General features: G+C 37.6%; 1 protein-coding gene across 5 annotated transcripts in view; it reads left to right on the top strand.

The window, feature by feature from the left end:
• The window catches only part of agtpbp1 (ATP/GTP binding carboxypeptidase 1), a 52,506-nt gene that overhangs the window by 23,374 nt on the left and 10,590 nt on the right, over nucleotides 1-18,542 (top strand). For all 5 annotated transcript variants that reach the window (XM_067395415.1, XM_067395418.1, XM_067395416.1 and 2 more), the window contains 14 exons: nucleotides 98-275; nucleotides 590-690; nucleotides 1,687-1,803; nucleotides 5,424-5,908; nucleotides 6,369-6,452; nucleotides 9,207-9,293; nucleotides 9,406-9,554; nucleotides 9,824-9,911; nucleotides 10,013-10,157; nucleotides 10,676-10,826; nucleotides 11,888-12,068; nucleotides 12,636-12,765; nucleotides 12,851-12,982; nucleotides 14,743-14,919. In XM_067395415.1, coding sequence (XP_067251516.1) covers nucleotides 98-275; nucleotides 590-690; nucleotides 1,687-1,803; nucleotides 5,424-5,908; nucleotides 6,369-6,452; nucleotides 9,207-9,293; nucleotides 9,406-9,554; nucleotides 9,824-9,911; nucleotides 10,013-10,157; nucleotides 10,676-10,826; nucleotides 11,888-12,068; nucleotides 12,636-12,765; nucleotides 12,851-12,982; nucleotides 14,743-14,919 — 2,205 coding nt within the window. The remainder of the gene's footprint in view (nucleotides 1-97; nucleotides 276-589; nucleotides 691-1,686; nucleotides 1,804-5,423; nucleotides 5,909-6,368; nucleotides 6,453-9,206; nucleotides 9,294-9,405; nucleotides 9,555-9,823; nucleotides 9,912-10,012; nucleotides 10,158-10,675; nucleotides 10,827-11,887; nucleotides 12,069-12,635; nucleotides 12,766-12,850; nucleotides 12,983-14,742; nucleotides 14,920-18,542) is intronic.

Below are 18,542 nucleotides of genomic sequence, written 5' to 3'. Positions count from 1 at the left end.
AAAGTTTTATATAAAGTTTTGTTTTATTGGTAATATTATTGGAATGTGGCAAACCGCTTCAGCACAGTATAAAGATATATTACTGTGATGTGTTCAGGAGTGCCTGCCCGTCCGGACTCTTGATCCGCTGGTCAATACCTCCAGCCTAATTATGAGGAAGTGCTTTCCAAAGAACCGCCTACCACTGCCTACCATTAAAAGTGTCTTTCTCCACCCGCTGCCACACGTACCAGCTGGTGGACCAGTGGCGCAGCTGTACAACCAGCCGCCAGGAGGTAAAACACAGTCACAGGTGCCAGAAGGGGGTGTTTTTATTGATCTTGGTACATGATCATTCTGAATCTCAACTTATGGTCAAAATGAAGTCAAAATGCACCATGTTTTTTTGCTGTTATTATGCGGTAATTTATCAATCATCAATGGACAAAATCAAGTCCTGTCCTTTAAAAAAAAAAAAATTTAAAAATCAGCTTGCAGAAGTAAAATTGGTTGCTTTTTCTTTATCCTCCACTCACTTCAGCATGGAGTGTCAGTGTTGTTTGATGAGAGTAGCATCAGTAGTAAGAGATCCCTGTGTCTTCTGTGTTAGTGGATGATGTAGTTGATGAGAGCGATGAGAATGAAGCTACAGAGGTCGACACAGAAAATGACACCGAAAATGAGGAGGATGAAACCGGTCACAAATCACAGGTAACAATGATCTCATTAAACTTTAACCGATGTGGGTCTTTTAATGGCTGATACCAATATTTAGAGAACATGGTGACTAAGGGAGATTTATAATGTGATTTCTAATATTTATATGGGTGAATCTCAAAACAAATGTCATGTTCCACCTACATACTGTATATATTGCAATTTTTTTCAAACTTGTCACCCCAATTCTCATTATTGTAATTATTAAATAATAGAATTTTCTTTGAACTTTTTTTTTTTCTGATTTTGAGGTGAAAATGACCCAAGCAGTTTTTGTGTGGTTCACAGATACAGTACAAATGCAGTTTAACAATATCAAATGAGATACTATCAGTGTTATTTTAGTATTCTTTATATACTATCATAGTATTTATGAATATTTTGAATTAGCTTTTATTTTTGTTTTTTTTAAGTTTCATGTTAATTCATGTTCATTTCTTTTGAGATTCACCATTATCAAATCACATTATAAATTATTTATTTATCTATACATTAAAATTATTAAATTTATAAATAATAAATTACATTTTGATATCATTTAAATAAAGTGATTTTTAGTGAGTTTATATATATATATATATATATATATATATATATATATATATATATATAATATAATATAATATAATATAATATAATATATATATATATATATATATATATATATATATATATATATATATAATTTATTTATTTATTTTATATATATATATATATATATATATATATATATATATATATATATATATTTTTCTCTTTATCTATATTTTCCCAATTATTTCAGTTAGATTCCAAGGCAACATTTCTCATTTTCATTTAGGTTTAAGTTTTTCATTTAGTATTTATATATTATCATGTTTACATGATCCTATTCCTATTCAATGAATACTTGTCTCTACTCTTTGGCCTAAATGGGGGTTTAGAATATTTGTAAAAGAGCCATCAAAGTTCTGGAAAATTGATGTTCATCAGGTTTGTTATCCACTACAGAATGATGACATAGAGACCGATATCAACAAACTGCGGCCCAGACAGATCAGCATGCGTCCATTTGATGAGCTCAGACTCTACGAGCATTTCTGTCGGGAATTCACCAAGAATTTTGAGGTGAGGACATTTCTGATTAACTGATGAAAGGTCAATAAAAATGCATATAAAACAAAAATGCTTGATAAAAGGTTTTAAGAACTTAAGTTAATTTTGCTCATTCAAGGTAGCCCTGCTTTTTATTTTTCCATAGCACAAACATTCACTTCTTAAAAGGAAACTCATTTCTCTTGGGGCATTTTCAGACCTGTAGATTGTTTGCTTTGTTACAAAACAGGGACTTAATTTGTTACAATGTAGCATTTTCTTCTTGGTGTGGTTCGCTGTCACAAGGCAACATTTTAAAGCGTACCAAAATGTGTCTATACAAGTCACATATGAGTAAAACTGGCCTCTTATTGGTCAGAGATTCTTCTGCGTCAGATGGATTGACAAGTTCACTCTGTGATTCATCTTAAGAAGGCTATAAACACAAAAAGTCCCAGTAATACAAAGTTTCAGTCATCATTCAAGAAATTAACGGTGTTAACGGTATTACTGGTATTCAGCCACAACACCGGTTACATCATTTACCCACTACGGCACCCGTTCCCCACCGTCATTTAGATTTTTTTTTTTTAATAGTAATAATAAAAATCATTTAGTTCAGTTAGAGTACAGACACTACAACTAAAAACCGAAGCCCTGTTTACACTAGTGCGTTTTCGCTTTAATATGGCGTTAAAATGAAAACGTTCCTCGTCTATACTGGCGTTTCCACTGTGTTTCAGAAACAATCTCCTATCACATGACCGTTTATGCACACAGGACATGCACTTACAAATGTAAACAGTTGCGTCTTGCGCATGTAGGCAGCTGCAGTACTATAAAATGCAGAGTTTAACTGCACTATGGCTGCTAAAAATCACCAAAAGTCAGCAAAACATGCAGTTCCGTCTCCATGTTATTGTTTACATGGTTGTCGAGGCTGGTATGTTACAGAGCCATTGAGAGAGACTGCTCTGGGCTGCATTTCCCAAAAGCATTATAAGTTGATTGTATAGCCAACAACGGTTTCTACGATCAATGTAGGCTTACAATGCTTTTGGGAAATGCAGCCCTGGTCTGTTATTGTCGTGTTCTGGTTGCGTAATGTGGGCAGTCACGCCTTCCTTTTCAAAAGTCTTCATTTTGATCCATTTACACTGAAACACAACCCTGGCATTTTCCAACTGAAACGAGTTCTGCAGCATTTTCCAAAGTCTCCTTTTTTGCGGTGGAAAATGCTAGCGTAGTGTAAACAACAGGGGTAACCGTAGCAAGTTATTACGTTTTTAAAACTAAAACGCACTAGTGTAAATGGGGCCTGAATGTGTCAATCACATGACCAAGAGTTGCAGCACAGACCTGCAGCAGGAGTCAAGGTGATGATACACGGGGCAACTTTTTGAGCAATGCTGCTGGCAAAGTTGCCGTCAACGGACAACCTGATGAGACACAGGGCAACGGACAGTTGGCAGCAACTAATCAGAGAGGAGCAAATCTATTGCCAACCCAATACATATTTTATTATAAACAATTGTTAGGCACTTTATTTCAACTTTTTCAAATATTTTCTCCAGTTTTATTCAATATAAATGCCTTTCCGTTCTGATTTGTGGTGGGAAAAGGGAGAAGAGTGAGTTTGGTGGATTCGAACCCCGGTTCGAAGCTATTTTCACGTGCCATACACCCTACCCTATGGCCTACGCCACTGCAGACGGTACATTAGCATTTAGCATTTAACTAAAAATATTCGATGGCTAAATTACAGCCTAGGTACATTTAAATTGGACATCTTTTGGTATTTTAAGCATTAAATGAGGTAAATTCCCTGTTTTAAGGTGACAAATGACAACTTGTTCACGCTCCTGAACAGGCCGCCATCTTGTTTTAATTTTTTCGTAAATCTCCTAGCCGGTCATGTGATTGGCTGCTATCATTCTGATTGGAGGATCTCAAAAAATTTCATTTATCATGAGAGTCAGTGAGGAGCTGACTGACAAAGACGATGGTGGAAGATTTGGTTTTGTAAAGCAAAATGTAAAAGCATCTATTTGGCAATATTTTGGATTTAAACCCAATGCTAATGACAACCTGCAAAGAATTAGTGTTTTTCTAGTTGATGTTTTACATTAAAGGTGCAATTTGTGTTTTTTTTTTTCCGCTAGAGGTCGCTAGAAGCCTATTCAAAACAAAGGCGTAGTTTGATGACGCCAAGTTTTAGAGCGGAAACTTGGGACATGTGGTCTCCATCTCAACAGACGGTGCAAAAGAATAGGGATTGTAGTCTGGAAGAACTCATGTTCGTGGATGCGATTATTAACGTTACTCTAGTATGAAGCAGAGCAGGACCGAGTGTTGCGGGAGCTGAACGAGGAGCTGGAGCAATTGATCAACACACGCCTCACGAGCAGTGGGACTTTTATTATGACACAGACGCTTCCGCTTTTCCGGTCATGAGTTTACGGGAGCTGTCCTTGTCGACAGAACCAGCGGCAGATGGTAAACAGTAATTATGTTCCATAAATAAGTAACACAATCCACCATAAAACGTGCAAGAAGTAAATAAGGAACTGCTTGAAGCAAGCTAGTGGTTTGCTGGACGCTAGACTCTACTTCCGCATTTGTCCACGGCACTGTTGTCATGTGGTTTCTACGTCAGTAAAGGCGGTAAACAAAAGGTAACTGCGTCATTGACGGGCGACTGCACTGCCCCGTGTCACTGTTTAGAATGGGAATTTTCTCATGATTTACAAGTAGTTGAAAACATTCAAGATATTGTTTGTAATCAGCTGGACAAAATACATAACACTAGCCTAGTGGTTTTTGGATATTTTACTGCAAAAATTTTACATATTGTACCTTTAAGAATAATAATGAACCCACCATTCAAGCATTTGCCGCCCCCGAATTGGCTCTAATTCGAAAACAGAAGTAAAATGTGCCTGTGTGGCATTCATAATGGTCCGTGTCCACTGGTGTGGAGCAGAGCGAGCGTTTTCAGTTCATTCCTATGGAAGTTCAACTTCCATAGCTCGCTCCACTCTGCACCCTTATGCGACAGTGCGCGTTTTACTTTCGCTTTCAAATTAGCGATTTTAAAAGCAAAGTGTAAAAGAGGGAAAAACTCCTCCACCTCACCAAAATGTCTTCACCGTCACATCGCTAGTACAATCTAGAACTAACTGATAAAAAATGACATAATTTAATTTATATTTAAAATGTATAATGCAGTTGTTTAGAGTGGGAATCAAGGCTTCATTGGGACAGCATTCCTGCAATGCATGGAGAAAAACAATTGCGATTAAGATGAAGAGGTACTCTTTGTTTTTCAACTCCGGTGACTAATGTGTCCACTCACAGAATCAGAAATGCTGCTTGTTATAGAACATTTCCCATTATGAATTATGATACCACTTGGTCCGTTGGACTGGATTTTTTCTTTCCTCAATCGGGCCGAGAACACCTCGTTCAGGTGATCTCAGAGCCATTGTTTTGGTGTGGATTTGAGCATGATTGCCGTGTTCATGTATGCCCAAGTGAACTGAACTAAGGGAGAAAACGCACCAGGTTTTGAAACAAACGCTCCAAATGAGCCAGCTGTGAAAAGCCCTTTTGAAAATCATCGGGGGTGATCACTGTTTCTTTTTTGTTCTCAGGACAATGATTTTGAAAGCCCAAGATCTGTCATTCCTCTAGTCAACCCAGAGCTTCATCGTTCCATCATCATTCCCACCACGCCAACATCCTCAGGGCCTCAAAACAGACGTTCCCCGCAGGGGGACGCTCTGCCACCCAAGTCAGATGGATCACCTCTGGAGCTGGACAGCATCTCTATATCAAAAAGCCCAGATGGCAAATCGGACTGCGATCTGGTCTATAGTTTGGGTCGTCTGGTTCTAGATGGTGGTGTGAACGGAGGCTCTGTGGATGGGTCTCAGGAGGAGGGTGGGGAACAAGCCGAGCTCGAAGTGCCAGACACAGCGGCACTGCTGCCACTGCATGACCCTGACCTCTACTTAGAGATGGTGAAGAGTACGCGCTCAGTGCCTGGCTACACAGAGGTGGCATACCCAGATTACTTTGGGCATGTGGCACTCAACCTCCGCGAGCCCATTCTAGAGAGGGTTTATGGTGTGCAGAGGTACTACACAAATGTTTTTCCTTTTTGTGCTGTTAAATAAAATACTTGAAAGGCTAAACAAACCCCCAAATTCTTATTTAATTCAGTGAAGATATTCCAAACCTGTTGCTTTTTTTTTTTTGCTTTTTTCTTCTTCTGTGGAGCACAAAGGGAGATGTTCAGCTAAATGTTCACGCTGCTCTTTTCCATACAGCAAAAGGCAGGGATTGTCAAGCTCTAAAAACTCCATAAAGCATAATAAAAGTGTCTTGTGAACTATATTCCAAATCTTCTGAAAGCATATGAAAGTTTTATTTGACGATTAAACTGATATGACGATAACTCACAGAATGTTTTGTGTGGAAAACAGAACATCTCTTTTTGTTCTCCACAGTAGAAAGAAAGTTACGAGGGTGAGTAAATGATGACAGAATTAAAATTTTTGATTGAACCATTCAGCTAAGACATTCTTTTTCAACAGAATGAAGATCTTCCAGGACATTGAGAGGCTCATTCACCCCAGTGACATCCTCGATAAAGTCGTATATGACTTAGACAATCAGAGGTCAGTGTGCAATTTTTACAAAGGGAGTGTCTGAAACAGAAGTAAACTGTCTTGCTATGATGAGTTAAACAAATTCAAGTGTTTTTATTACAATATTCTGAAATACAACATTTTGATCAGTAGCAATATACATTACATAACTCATTTTCTTTTTGTTACTAAATGCTGAACTTAATAATAATACAAATAATAATTTTGACTAAAATAAAGGTAGAAAAAATTTAAAAATATAAAATATTTTAATGTTAGAATTTTTTTTAGTCATGTAAAAAATATTTAAAAATGATTAATAATAATAATAATAATTATTATTATTATTATTAGGGGCCAAGCACCCATTTTTTTGTTAGTGTTCTTCTTATTATTATTCTTCACTTTTTTTTCCAATCTTGAGTCTATGACAACTGCTTGTGGGAAAATGATGAAGTTTGGCACACAGATTTAGAGCACATTCTCATCATTAACCACAGTCATTTCTGAGTCCCTAATTCAATACCTCTAGCGCCACCAACTGTCCAGATTTTCACTTAACGTTTATGATAATAACTTTTGAACCTTAAGTGCTAGAAATCTCTTTTCCTCTGATTCCTTAGCTCAAGAAGATTTGATTTCCGAAAAACTTTTTTGAACTTTTTCCTAGACAGTTTGTACGATTTTCGTACAAAAATGGTCTCACATCATCTTCAGGCCATCCTGGCAAAAGGTTATTAAAAGCTTTTTGATAAAGCATGCCACATTGGATGTGAGGCTATATCTCCGCAATGCTTTTGCCAATAGAGTGCCTCAGGGATGATGCATTTTTGTAGGCAAAACCCGGAAGCAAGTTAGCATTTTAGGACTTCAGGTTCCAACACCGTAAAGTCTATGGGTTTTTTGAATGGGTTTTTGCTAAATCGCCTGAAATAAGGTCTGTGGTTAACAAAGCCTCTAAATACTTTCACGTTTTGATCTATGACATAAAACACACCAGTTATAACCCACTTGTGATTTTTTTTAAACTTTTACTGTGTCTTAAAATCGGCGGTTGCTAACAAATTGCTAAAAGGGACTACTTCCTTTGGCGGGGACTTTAGATGTCATCATGACAAACAGGACATTTGGACAGCATTTCTCATGAAAAAGTGGATAAGTATTCATACACAGCGCAGATCATAATCAGTGAGCATGTTTATAAATAAAGTTGTTTTTTAAATAAAGTTTGAGGAAGTTTGGTGGTGACGACGTTGATCCGCGACCATGGTGTGCTGTAGTCCGTTTATAGCCTACTGTTAGCCTTTTATATCTGATGACTTTATTTAGGCTTCAAAATCTATAAATGTTGTGTTAACTTGTAAAGATTATCTTGATAGACAAAACGTGTAAGTGTCATAACCCTTTGTTAAACACAGAGCTTATTTTCTTAGATTTTCTAAAAGTCTATGGGAAAAATGAATAGGCTTTCGAACCCGTGCGCCGCTAACTTCCGGGTTGGCCTACAAAAACGCGTCATCCCTGGGGCACTCTATTGTGACGAATCTTGGTACATGTCATCACAAGCATGATCTGAAACTACATGCAGCGTTTTGGTACAGTGCCACCTACTGGTCGGGAGACATTAAAAAAAAGTTTTTTTTTTTTGCTTATAACTTCTGAACTGTTTGCCCAAAAATCATAAAAGTAGTCTCGTTAGATTCAGCACTGCAATGGTAGCCGATTTTCTCATGTCAGCCATTTTGCGCGTCGACTATATTGAATTTTAAAGTGAAATGCAAAAATGGGTCATTGGTATTATGCCCTGAAGGTACTCTTAAAGTTTCTAGACAGCACCACCTTCTGGTCAAAACTTATAATGACTTTTCAATGTGAATGGCTTTTGATTAATTTGAATCTTGATAGCTTCTTTGAGTCATACAAAGAACAGTTATGCCATATTCGGTCGAACTTGTTGTCTACCATTTTAAATTTCTTTGAAAATCTACTTTTTCTAACTCCTCCTAGACCTAGATTTTCACCAAAATCGACTCCTATCATCTTCAGAAGCTGCTTCTGAGGCTGTATCTCTGTATTTGTCATTGTCTCCTCACACTGATCTCAAAACATCAATTTGGTAACAGTTACAGCTATTGGTCAAACACCATAAGCAATTAAATCATATTACGTGTGATTGAATTTATCTATGTACATATATTTTCAGTAATTTTGACTAAATCATATTAAAATGTCTTTAATTACTCATTGTTGCACTTGGTCTGATGCTCCCAGCCATGCTCATCTTTTCTTTTTTTTTTTCTTTTTTTTGTGCTTGGCCCTATTATTTGCTGCTAGCAGCTTTATATATTATTTTTTATTATTATTATCATCATTATAAATATTTATTTATTTTAAATTTGAATGTTTTTTAATTATTTTTTATTTTATTTTTGACTAGAATGAACACCCATTATCTATCAAGGAGCTGCATTTTGTGAAATAACACAGATTTTATCATCTGGTGTATATCATATATATTCATACCATATATGTTCCACTTTTCTGTTTCTTGGTAGAAATAGAATGGTTGAAGTTGAAAAAAAAAACTGTTTATAAACTAACACTTTAATCTCTTTAATTCCTTTTTTACTAATTGCTCAGGTTTAGGGGATATCACAGATATGACATGCCTCTGTACTGCATTCAAGATCGACCAGATTTATTGTTTCACACAAACCCAGGCTGTCTTTGTTTCTCTGAGTTATTCAAAATATGTGACTCATCAGTGTTAATTTGTCTTTCCAGTTGTCCAGTTATTGACAATGGGGAGTCTCTCAAATTCAACTCTAAATTTGAGTCTGGAAACCTACGGAAAGCAATACAAGTCAGAAAGTATGTGCAGAATAAGCATTTTTTTGTTGTTGTTTTATAAATGTGCTTTTCATAAAATGAAGAAGCTGTTTCTTATTTATCCATTCTGTGTATTGCCTGTTTCTGTCGGCAGGTTTGAGTATGACTTGATCTTGAACTCTGACATCAATAGCAATCACTATCACCAGTGGTTCTATTTCGAGGTGGGCAATATGCGTCCTGGAGTTCGTTATCGATTCAATATAATCAACTGTGAGAAGTCAAACAGCCAATTTAATTATGGTGGGTCAAATAATCAAGTACACAAACGCAGATGCGAATAGTGATTAGTTACTTTCAAATGTCTGTGCCATTAAACTGGATTATTAAGTAGTGTTGTGAATTGTGCTAGAGCTAGAATGTCACATGTTACGTAGTGTATGTTTGGATGTTGTACAGAATACAGCTACTTAAATGCACTCTGTCAACCCATCTCTACATCTTCAAAGTCAGAGTGTGTTTGTCAGGGTTTTGTCTGATTTTGCCTGCTGGTCTTTCCTGTGGTGTGACAGGTATGCAGGTGCTCATGTACTCTGTACAGGATGCCATCAACGGCAGGCCCCAATGGGTTAGAACAGGATCTGACATCTGCTACTACAAGTAAGTACCGTCCTTTTCTGTTGCATATCATTGTATTATAGCCTGTAAAAGTGCATTGATTTGTGGGTTGTCATGCATTGACCTCTATTCTTATCACCTAGGAATAATTTCTCACGAAGCTCCATTGCAGCCGGAGGGCAAAAGGGAAAATCGTACTTCACCATGACCTTCACTGTGACCTTTCAGCATAAAGATGATGTTTGCTACTTTGCCTATCATTACCCATACACCTATTCGATGCTGAAGGTACTATACAAATGTATTCTCCCTAAATTGATGCAACATCTGATGTACAGTAATACATGAATGTGTCTTATCAAGAAGCACATTAGTTTAAATAACATTCCTAAACTCACATGTACTAAAATTATGTACTTTGCTGGTAATGAAAGTACCACCACAGTTGTACTTTTGACTATGTAGTATGCCAGTTTGGGTGCAAAAAGTTGTGTCTTATATAACAGACTACATATTATATACTGTGATGTGCTGTAACAAACTTTACCTTACTGTTACTAACGCTACATTACTGTTGGCGCTGTGGACTAGTGGTTTAGTGTGCATGCATTCTCTTGATAATATACCAATATTAGCCCAGTAAGCATGCATACTTCGGAAATTTACCAGAAAATGGATACCATCAGGGGACATATGGCATGATATTCTCAATATACCTTGATTTTAACATCATCCTAATATTGCATGCAATATAGTAGGATAGATGCAAAATAGAATTCAATTTGATTTTGTTCCTTATTGTTTAGATGCATCTGCAGAAGTTGAGCGCTTTGCGTACTGCTCAGATTTACTACAGACAGGATGATCTGTGTGAAACGCTGGGAGGAAACAGCTGTCCCCTGCTCACCATCACAGCCATGCCAGAATCCTCCAGCAATGACCATATCAGCCAGTTCAGTATGTAACACACACACACACATAGGTATGTCACTGATAAACATACAGCTATAGCAATCAGTTTGGTGCAGGGGTGCAAAACTTAGTTCCTGGAGGGCCACAGCCCTGCAGAGTTTAGCTTCAACCCCAATTCAACGCATCTAACCCAGCTAACTACTTATCTGAAAACTACAGGTATGTGTGTTAGAATCTTGCATTTTTATGCACTCTTTAGCACTCAACTTTCATGAATGCTCATCAACATTGTCGCATGCTTTCTTATGCAAGCTCACATGCACTCACTCATGAACACACTCGCATGCATCCTCATGCATGCTCACATACACTCTATCTGATGAACACCCTCACATGCGTTCTTATGCAAGCTCACATTCACTCTCGCTGATGAACGCTTTCACATGGATTCTCATGCACGCTCACATGCACTCTCTCTGGTGAATACTCTCACCTGCACTCACTCTCATGAACGCTCTCACATGCGTCCTTATGCGCACTCACACATACTCTCTCTGATGAATGCTTTAATGCACATGCTCGAGTACACTTTCTAATATACTCTCATATGCACTCTTGTATGCATGCTCCACACAATCTCTCACAAACACTGTCATGCACTTTTGCATGCCTGCTGCCATGCATGCACTGTCACATGCACACACTCAAGCACGCTACCAAGCGCTCTGAAATGCACTCACTAAAACTCACGTTCACTTTTTTTTCTCTTTTACATGCATGCTCCCATGCAATTTTGCATGCTCTTTCACATGCTCTCTCATTCATGTGCATCCTAGATCGATTGTCATTTCAACCTCTCATGCACTCTCGCATAAACCCTCCCATGCACACACTTTCACGAACACTCCCACGTGCACTTTCTTATGCATGCATTCTTGAAAGCACTGGCGTACATGCTCTCATGCATTGTTGCATGCGCTTTAACCTGTGTATGCACTCACTCAGGCGCTCTCCCACGTGTTCTCTCATGCACACTGTCCATAATGTGATTGTCATTCCAGCCTCTGTGAATGAGTGTGGCTCACTTAGCTATGCTGTGTTTGTAGGAAGCCGTCCAGTGGTGTTTCTGTCTGCGCGGGTGCATCCTGGAGAGACTAACTCTAGCTGGGTGATGAAGGGCACTCTGGAGTATCTCATGAGCTGCAGTCCTCAAGCCCAAAGTCTACGAGAGAGCTACATCTTCAAAATCATCCCCATGCTCAACCCTGATGGGGTCATCAATGGAAAGTATGTCAACACAACAAAATTACCTCCATGTTCCATTCTGCTTCTGCAAATGAACGGAAGCCGTTGATGACACTGTTTTAAAATCATCATAAGATTACAGCACAAACCAAGGATTTTATTATTATGTTATTAGATTTTTAATACATATATGATATGGGCAGGAAAATGTACTGCATATTAAAAATGATGCAGATATTGTGATATTGTTTGTCATTCTTTACTCTTAAGCCGGGGACACACCTAACGATTAGCTGAAACATTCTAAGACTGAACTGAACACACATACCGATTGTTTCCTACGACTGGAGCCGATTTATATACTTACACATGGAATTTGAACACCGACTGTAATCGCATACTGAACGCAACTGGCTCTGACTGGACGCGTTTGAGCGCAATCAGTCATAAGTATCAATTTACATTCATTAGCGGCCGTTACAATCGTTAAGTGTGTGCGCGGCTTTTATGAAAGTTATCACGCAGTGTTACCAGTGTTAGAAAGGGCGATACTTCTTCATGAACTTTATCTGTAATCACATATCCAATCTTTTTATGCTCACGATGCAGTCATCGCTGTTCTCTGAGCGGGGAGGATCTGAACAGACAGTGGCAGAGCCCCAACGCTGAGCTGCACCCCACCATCTACCACGCCAAGAGTCTCCTGCAGTACCTCAGAGCTACAGGAAGAACTCCACTGGTGAGAGAGCATCGTATGATGAGATAAGAGAACCCTTTTTTAATGACACCAGCTGTGTGTTTATCTGTTAACTGTGTGTGTTTAGGTGTTCTGCGATTATCACGGCCATTCACGGAAGAAGAATGTTTTCATGTACGGCTGTAGTATTAAGGAGACGGTGTGGCAGACCAATGTCAACACCAGCACCTGTGACCTACAGGAGGACCTTGGATACAGGGTAACACATCTGCACAGTTAAATACCAACCATTGTAAATCTTTTTGGCAACTTTGATGCATTATTTAGATATAATCTGGCGTTCGCAACACACAGCTCCTTCTGTCCATTCAGACCATTTATGAAATAAGCTGAAAAATTGGGTTATTCACATGTAATGCCAAAGATTATAGAATAAAAAGACGCGCCACACGTATTGTTTTGAATGGGAGAAAGTGCAACATGCAATAATTCTAAATAAGAGCCAATCGCCAATTGGTAAAGTCATCGCATCCCTGCAGCGGCTGTTAGAAGCTCCGGTTCCTCTAGAAACAGTTAGATGCGTGCCTTCGAAATGAGGCACAAGAGATGCGCGTTTAGGCCTGCCCATCATCATTAGCTTGATCCAGCCTAAAAAATACAGTTTTTTTTTTTTTTGTCATGATTAGAGCATTTAGAAACAAAATTTATGAGACAGTTGTTGTTAGATTTCATTGGTGATTTCAAATATGAAATTTAATCGAAAGCTTGGCAAACAGCTTTGGAGAATTTGATGAGATAGGAGCTGCACTTGGATGCACGAGAGGCATTTCAAAGATGGTCGCCGAGTGAAATGACTTGTCTTAAAGGGACTTTGGTAATGCCCACATTACATATAACTGCCCACATTTACATATTAAAGGAATTGGTCACCCAAAAAATGGAAATGCTTGTGCACAACACAAAAGAAGATATTTGATAGATTTTTCATGTGTTTTTGTATGAATTAAACTGATGCTACCTTTGTGTCATTTTTAGAGCTTAAAAGTTTTGGGCACCATTAACATTCATAATTTGGACAAAAACAACTGAACAATCTTCTTTTCACAGAAGAATGAACTTCATGCGATTATGAAATCCCATGAGGGCAAGTAAATGACAGAATTATTCTTTTAAAGAGGACCTATTGTACCCTTTTACATAGTCTTGATTTTGTTTTTGGGCTCTACTAGTATAGGTTTTCATGCTTGAACGTTCAAAAAAACCACCTTATTTTTCACTTATCTTCGTTGTTGCAGCACCTCTCTTCCCAGTCTGTCAGTAACACTCTGTTTAGTTTGTCTCTGTAAGAAGCCCCTCCTTCCGAAAAATGCAATGTGCTCTGATTGGCCAGCTGGATCAGTGTGTTGTGATTGGTCAACTGCTTTGACTGTGGTATGGAAAGTCACGCCCCTTAGCATAACCGCATTAGATTCAGAGTGGAAAAAAAGTCTCTTGGGCATGGATATTGCGACAACACACTACTAACGCAACTCAACCAGGCCCCGCCCCTTTATTTTGTGTATGCCTTGGGTGGGAATTATTTAAATTGGGAATATTACAACTATTATATTATAATGATATATTGTTTTTATTATAATGATATATATATATTATAACGTTCATTCCCAGAAGAAAACTCAAGGCTACAATAGAGGCATTTCAGGGAGATCAGAAACAGTGAAACTGATATAGAGAATAACTCCTGCTGGAGAGTCTTTGGGGTTTGTAACTTTGCAGGCCCTTTTTCTGCTGAAACAGCAACATTACAAACTAAAGAAAGTTGAACATATACTTTAAAAAAGGCATAATAGTTCCTCTTTAAAGGCAGTATAAACAGTAGTTTTATTCTAAGAGAGTGAAAAATAATCATGTTAAAAATTGAGAATATACAAAAGTTAACTCTTTTATCAGTGTTGATCTTTTCATGTAAATAAGTTGAAGAATGTAAAAGCCACTTCTCATGTTCTCCGTGTGTTTTAGACTCTGCCTAAGCTGCTGTCTCAGATGGCTCCAGCGTTCAGCCTGTCCAGCTGCAGTTTTGTAGTTGAACGCTCCAAAGAGGCCACGGCGCGTGTGGTGGTCTGGAGAGAGATCGGAGTGCAGCGCAGTTACACCATGGAGAGCACCCTGTGTGGCTGTGACCAGGGCAAATACAAGGTGAGGGAGGGCTGGTTATTTTTACACAAACTTTTACCTTAATATAACCTAAAACATCTAAATATAACTGGGATTGCTGGTAGAGAATGAGTTCATAATATCAGATTACCAAAACAACACCAGGTAAAGAACAAGTGTACGTAGGATAAAAATTAGCATTTGGTTCTTGTTATTCAATTATTTCATGATCAGAGAAGTGGCAGGAAACAATTGACCGTATCCAACGGGGTTCTTACGTCATGCATGCCATGAGAAATCATTTTTATGAGTACAGTCCAGGGATCAATGATTGCCCAGGGTCAGTGTCTGAGTTTCTGGCCTGTTTATTGAACTGTCACTTGAATATAAGTTTATTTCAGTTTCTTTTTAAAAAATAAATAAATTACCTTACTCTGATTCACTAATTTTATTTTATTTTATTTTATTTTATTTTATTTTTTATTTTATATTTTATATTTTATTTTATCTTTACTTTACTTTACCTTTACCTTTACCTTTACCTTTAACTTCACTTAACTTAACTTAACTTTAACTTTAACTTTAACTTTAACTTTTACTTTTACTTTTACTTTACTTGGGTGGGTGGGATATATTAGGCAGCAAGTGAACATTTTGTCTTCAAAGTTGATGTTAGAAGCAGGAAAAATGGGCAAGCGTAAGGATCTCAGCGAGTTTGATTGAAAAAAAAAAAATTGTGATGGCTAGACGACTGGGTCAGAGCATCTCCAAAACTGCAGCTCTTGTGGGGTGTTCCCGGTCTGCAGTGGTCAGTATCTATCAAAAGTAGTCCAAGGAAGGAACAGCGGTGAACCAATGACAGGGTCATGGGCGGCCAAGACTCATTGATGCACGTGGAGTGAAGGCTGACCTGTGTGGTCTGATCCAACAGATGAGCTACTGTAGCTCAAATTGCTCAAGAAGTTAATGCTGGTTCTGATAGAAAGGTGTCAGAATACACAGTGCATCAGTTTGTTGTGTATGGAGCTGCATAGCTGCAGACCAGTCAGGGTGACCATGCTGACCCCTGTCCACCGCAGAAAGCACCAACAGTGACACGTGAGCATCAGAACTGGACCACGGAGCAATGGAAGAAGGTGGCCTGGTCTGATCAATCACGTTTTCTTTTACATCACGTGGATGGCTGAGTGCGTGTGCATCGCTTACCTGGGAAACACATGGCACCAGGATGCACTATGGGAAGAAGGCAAGCCGGCGGAGGCAGTGTGATGCTTTGGGCAATGTTCTGCTGGGAAACCTTGGTTCCTGCCATTACTTTGACACGTACCACCTATCTAAGCATTGTTTCAGACCATGTACACCCTTTCATGGAAATGGTATTCCCTGGTGGCTGTGTCCTCTTTCAGCAGGATAATGCCTCCTGCCGCAAAGCAAAAATGGTTCAGGAATGGTTTAAGGAGCCCAACAATGAGTTTGAGGTGTTGACTTGGCCTCCTAATTCCCCAGATCTCAATCCAATTGAGCATCTGTGGGATGTGCTGAACAAACAAGTCCGATCCATGGAGGCTCCACCTCGCAACTTACAGGACTTAAAGGATCTGCTGCTAACATCTTGGTGCAGATACCACAGCACACCTTCAGGTGTCTAGTGGAGTCCATGCCTCGACGGGTCAGGGCTGTTTTGGCAGCAAGTGGTGACCAGCACAATATTAGGAAGGTGGTCTTAATGTTATGCCTGATCGGTGTATACTTCATGCAAGTATGCGAATGCAGCCAAGAGTGCTTTACCAGCACTCGTACTTGTGTTTGGGTATTAGATTCTAGCTATGCAAGATTGGCTTTGTGCATTGTTATATTGCAAAATGAGTAACCAACTTCAAAACGCTGTGATTTGTGTACTTGTGTAAAGTTTTTCTGGCCTTGCTCTTATTGTTCTTGCTGTTATCTAGTAGTCGTCATGGAAATTCATTTCTCACAGGGTGTGGGAATACTAAACAAAGAGACAAGAAACTTTCAAAATAGAACACCCCGTAACCCCATGTGAATACTGTGGAAACAGAAATGACTAACACAGGATCAGTTTTAACAGTAATGTGGTTTGTTTGTGGGGTGCAAATAAATGTTGGTCAGTCTGACATCAAGGTTCTTGGCTTTCTGTGTGGGTGAGATTAAACTATCTAATCACATGACAAGATCTTGGCAGGGCGGTTCTCAGCTGGAATGAACAACAGCTTCGTTTTTGATAAAATTCAGCCTTCTGAGATGCCACGCTTTAACCCATGTTGGCAATTCTCACTGTATTCATTTGGCACTGTAATTCAGAGTTGCTGGGCTTCATAACTCAAGGTTAACTTTTTTTAGCTGTGCATTTACTCTGCCTTTGAAAAGAATGAAATGAGGAATGTTTTCACCAGTTCTTTTGTTCTGGAACAATCCTCTAACCCTTTCTGCAATCCTGCAAGTCAAAACATCTTTATCACTGAACTTCATGAAGTGGAAATGATTATACTCATAACCTGTCCAAAATCAACTTGGTGTCACTAGCACCAGAGAAATGACCGATTATTCTTATATTTTCGGCGTTTTAGAATAACAGTAAAGTCACAAAATCTATTAAATTACACAACTGCAATTATGTAGTTTGTCTAGATTCAGCTCTGCTTACTCTGGACTCTCAATCACTTCATGAGCTTTTTCATTCAAAAGCATGAAAGCATAATGCTATTTTGGTCCGTGTACTTTTGTGTCCATTCATTTTTCTATTTTTAAACCAAAAATGAAATACGGAAGATGTGGTTCTTATTTAAAACTTTTAACTGACAAATTGTTTTGTTTTTTTGTTGAAAATCATAGAAATAATATACAACTTGTTTATTTATATATATATATATATATATATATATATATGTATATGTATATGTATATGTATATGTATGTATATGTATGTATATGTATATGTATGTGTATGTGTATGTATATGTATGTATATGTATATGTATATGTATATGTATATGTATATGTATATGTATATGTATGTATATGTATATGTATATGTATGTATATGTATATGTATATGTATGTATATGTATGTATATGTATATGTATGTATATGTATGTATGTATATGTATATGTATATGTATGTATATGTATGTATATGTATGTATATGTATATGTATATGTATATGTATGTATATGTATGTATATGTATATGTATGTATATGTATGTATATGTATGTATATGTATATATATGTATATATATATATGTATATATATATATGTATATATATATATATGTATATGTATATGTAAAATGTACTCTTAAAAATAAAGGTTTAAAAGTATGTTTCTGTAGCAGTGTCATAGACAAACCATTTTTAGTTTACCAAAGTTATTAAAATAAACTTTTTTTTTTCGTTGTGTGAAGAACTTTTTAATAAAATAAACTTTTTCTACTATAAAGAACCTTTTGTGCAATGAAAAGCTTCCAGAGATGTTAAAGGTTATTCATGGAATCAGAGATAACAATAAAGACACTTTGCTAACACTTTACTATAAGGTTCATTAGTTAACATGAACTATTAATGATACGCACTTATACAGCAATTATTAATCTTTGTTAATATTAATTTCAACATTTACTAATACATTATTAACATCAAGAGT

Source organism: Chanodichthys erythropterus, chromosome 9 (assembly GCF_024489055.1).
Source record: "Chanodichthys erythropterus isolate Z2021 chromosome 9, ASM2448905v1, whole genome shotgun sequence".
NCBI classification, from domain to species: Eukaryota; Metazoa; Chordata; class Actinopteri; order Cypriniformes; family Xenocyprididae; genus Chanodichthys; species Chanodichthys erythropterus.
Note: the sequence above shows the minus strand (reverse complement) of the source record. Positions and strands in the feature narration are given on the sequence as shown.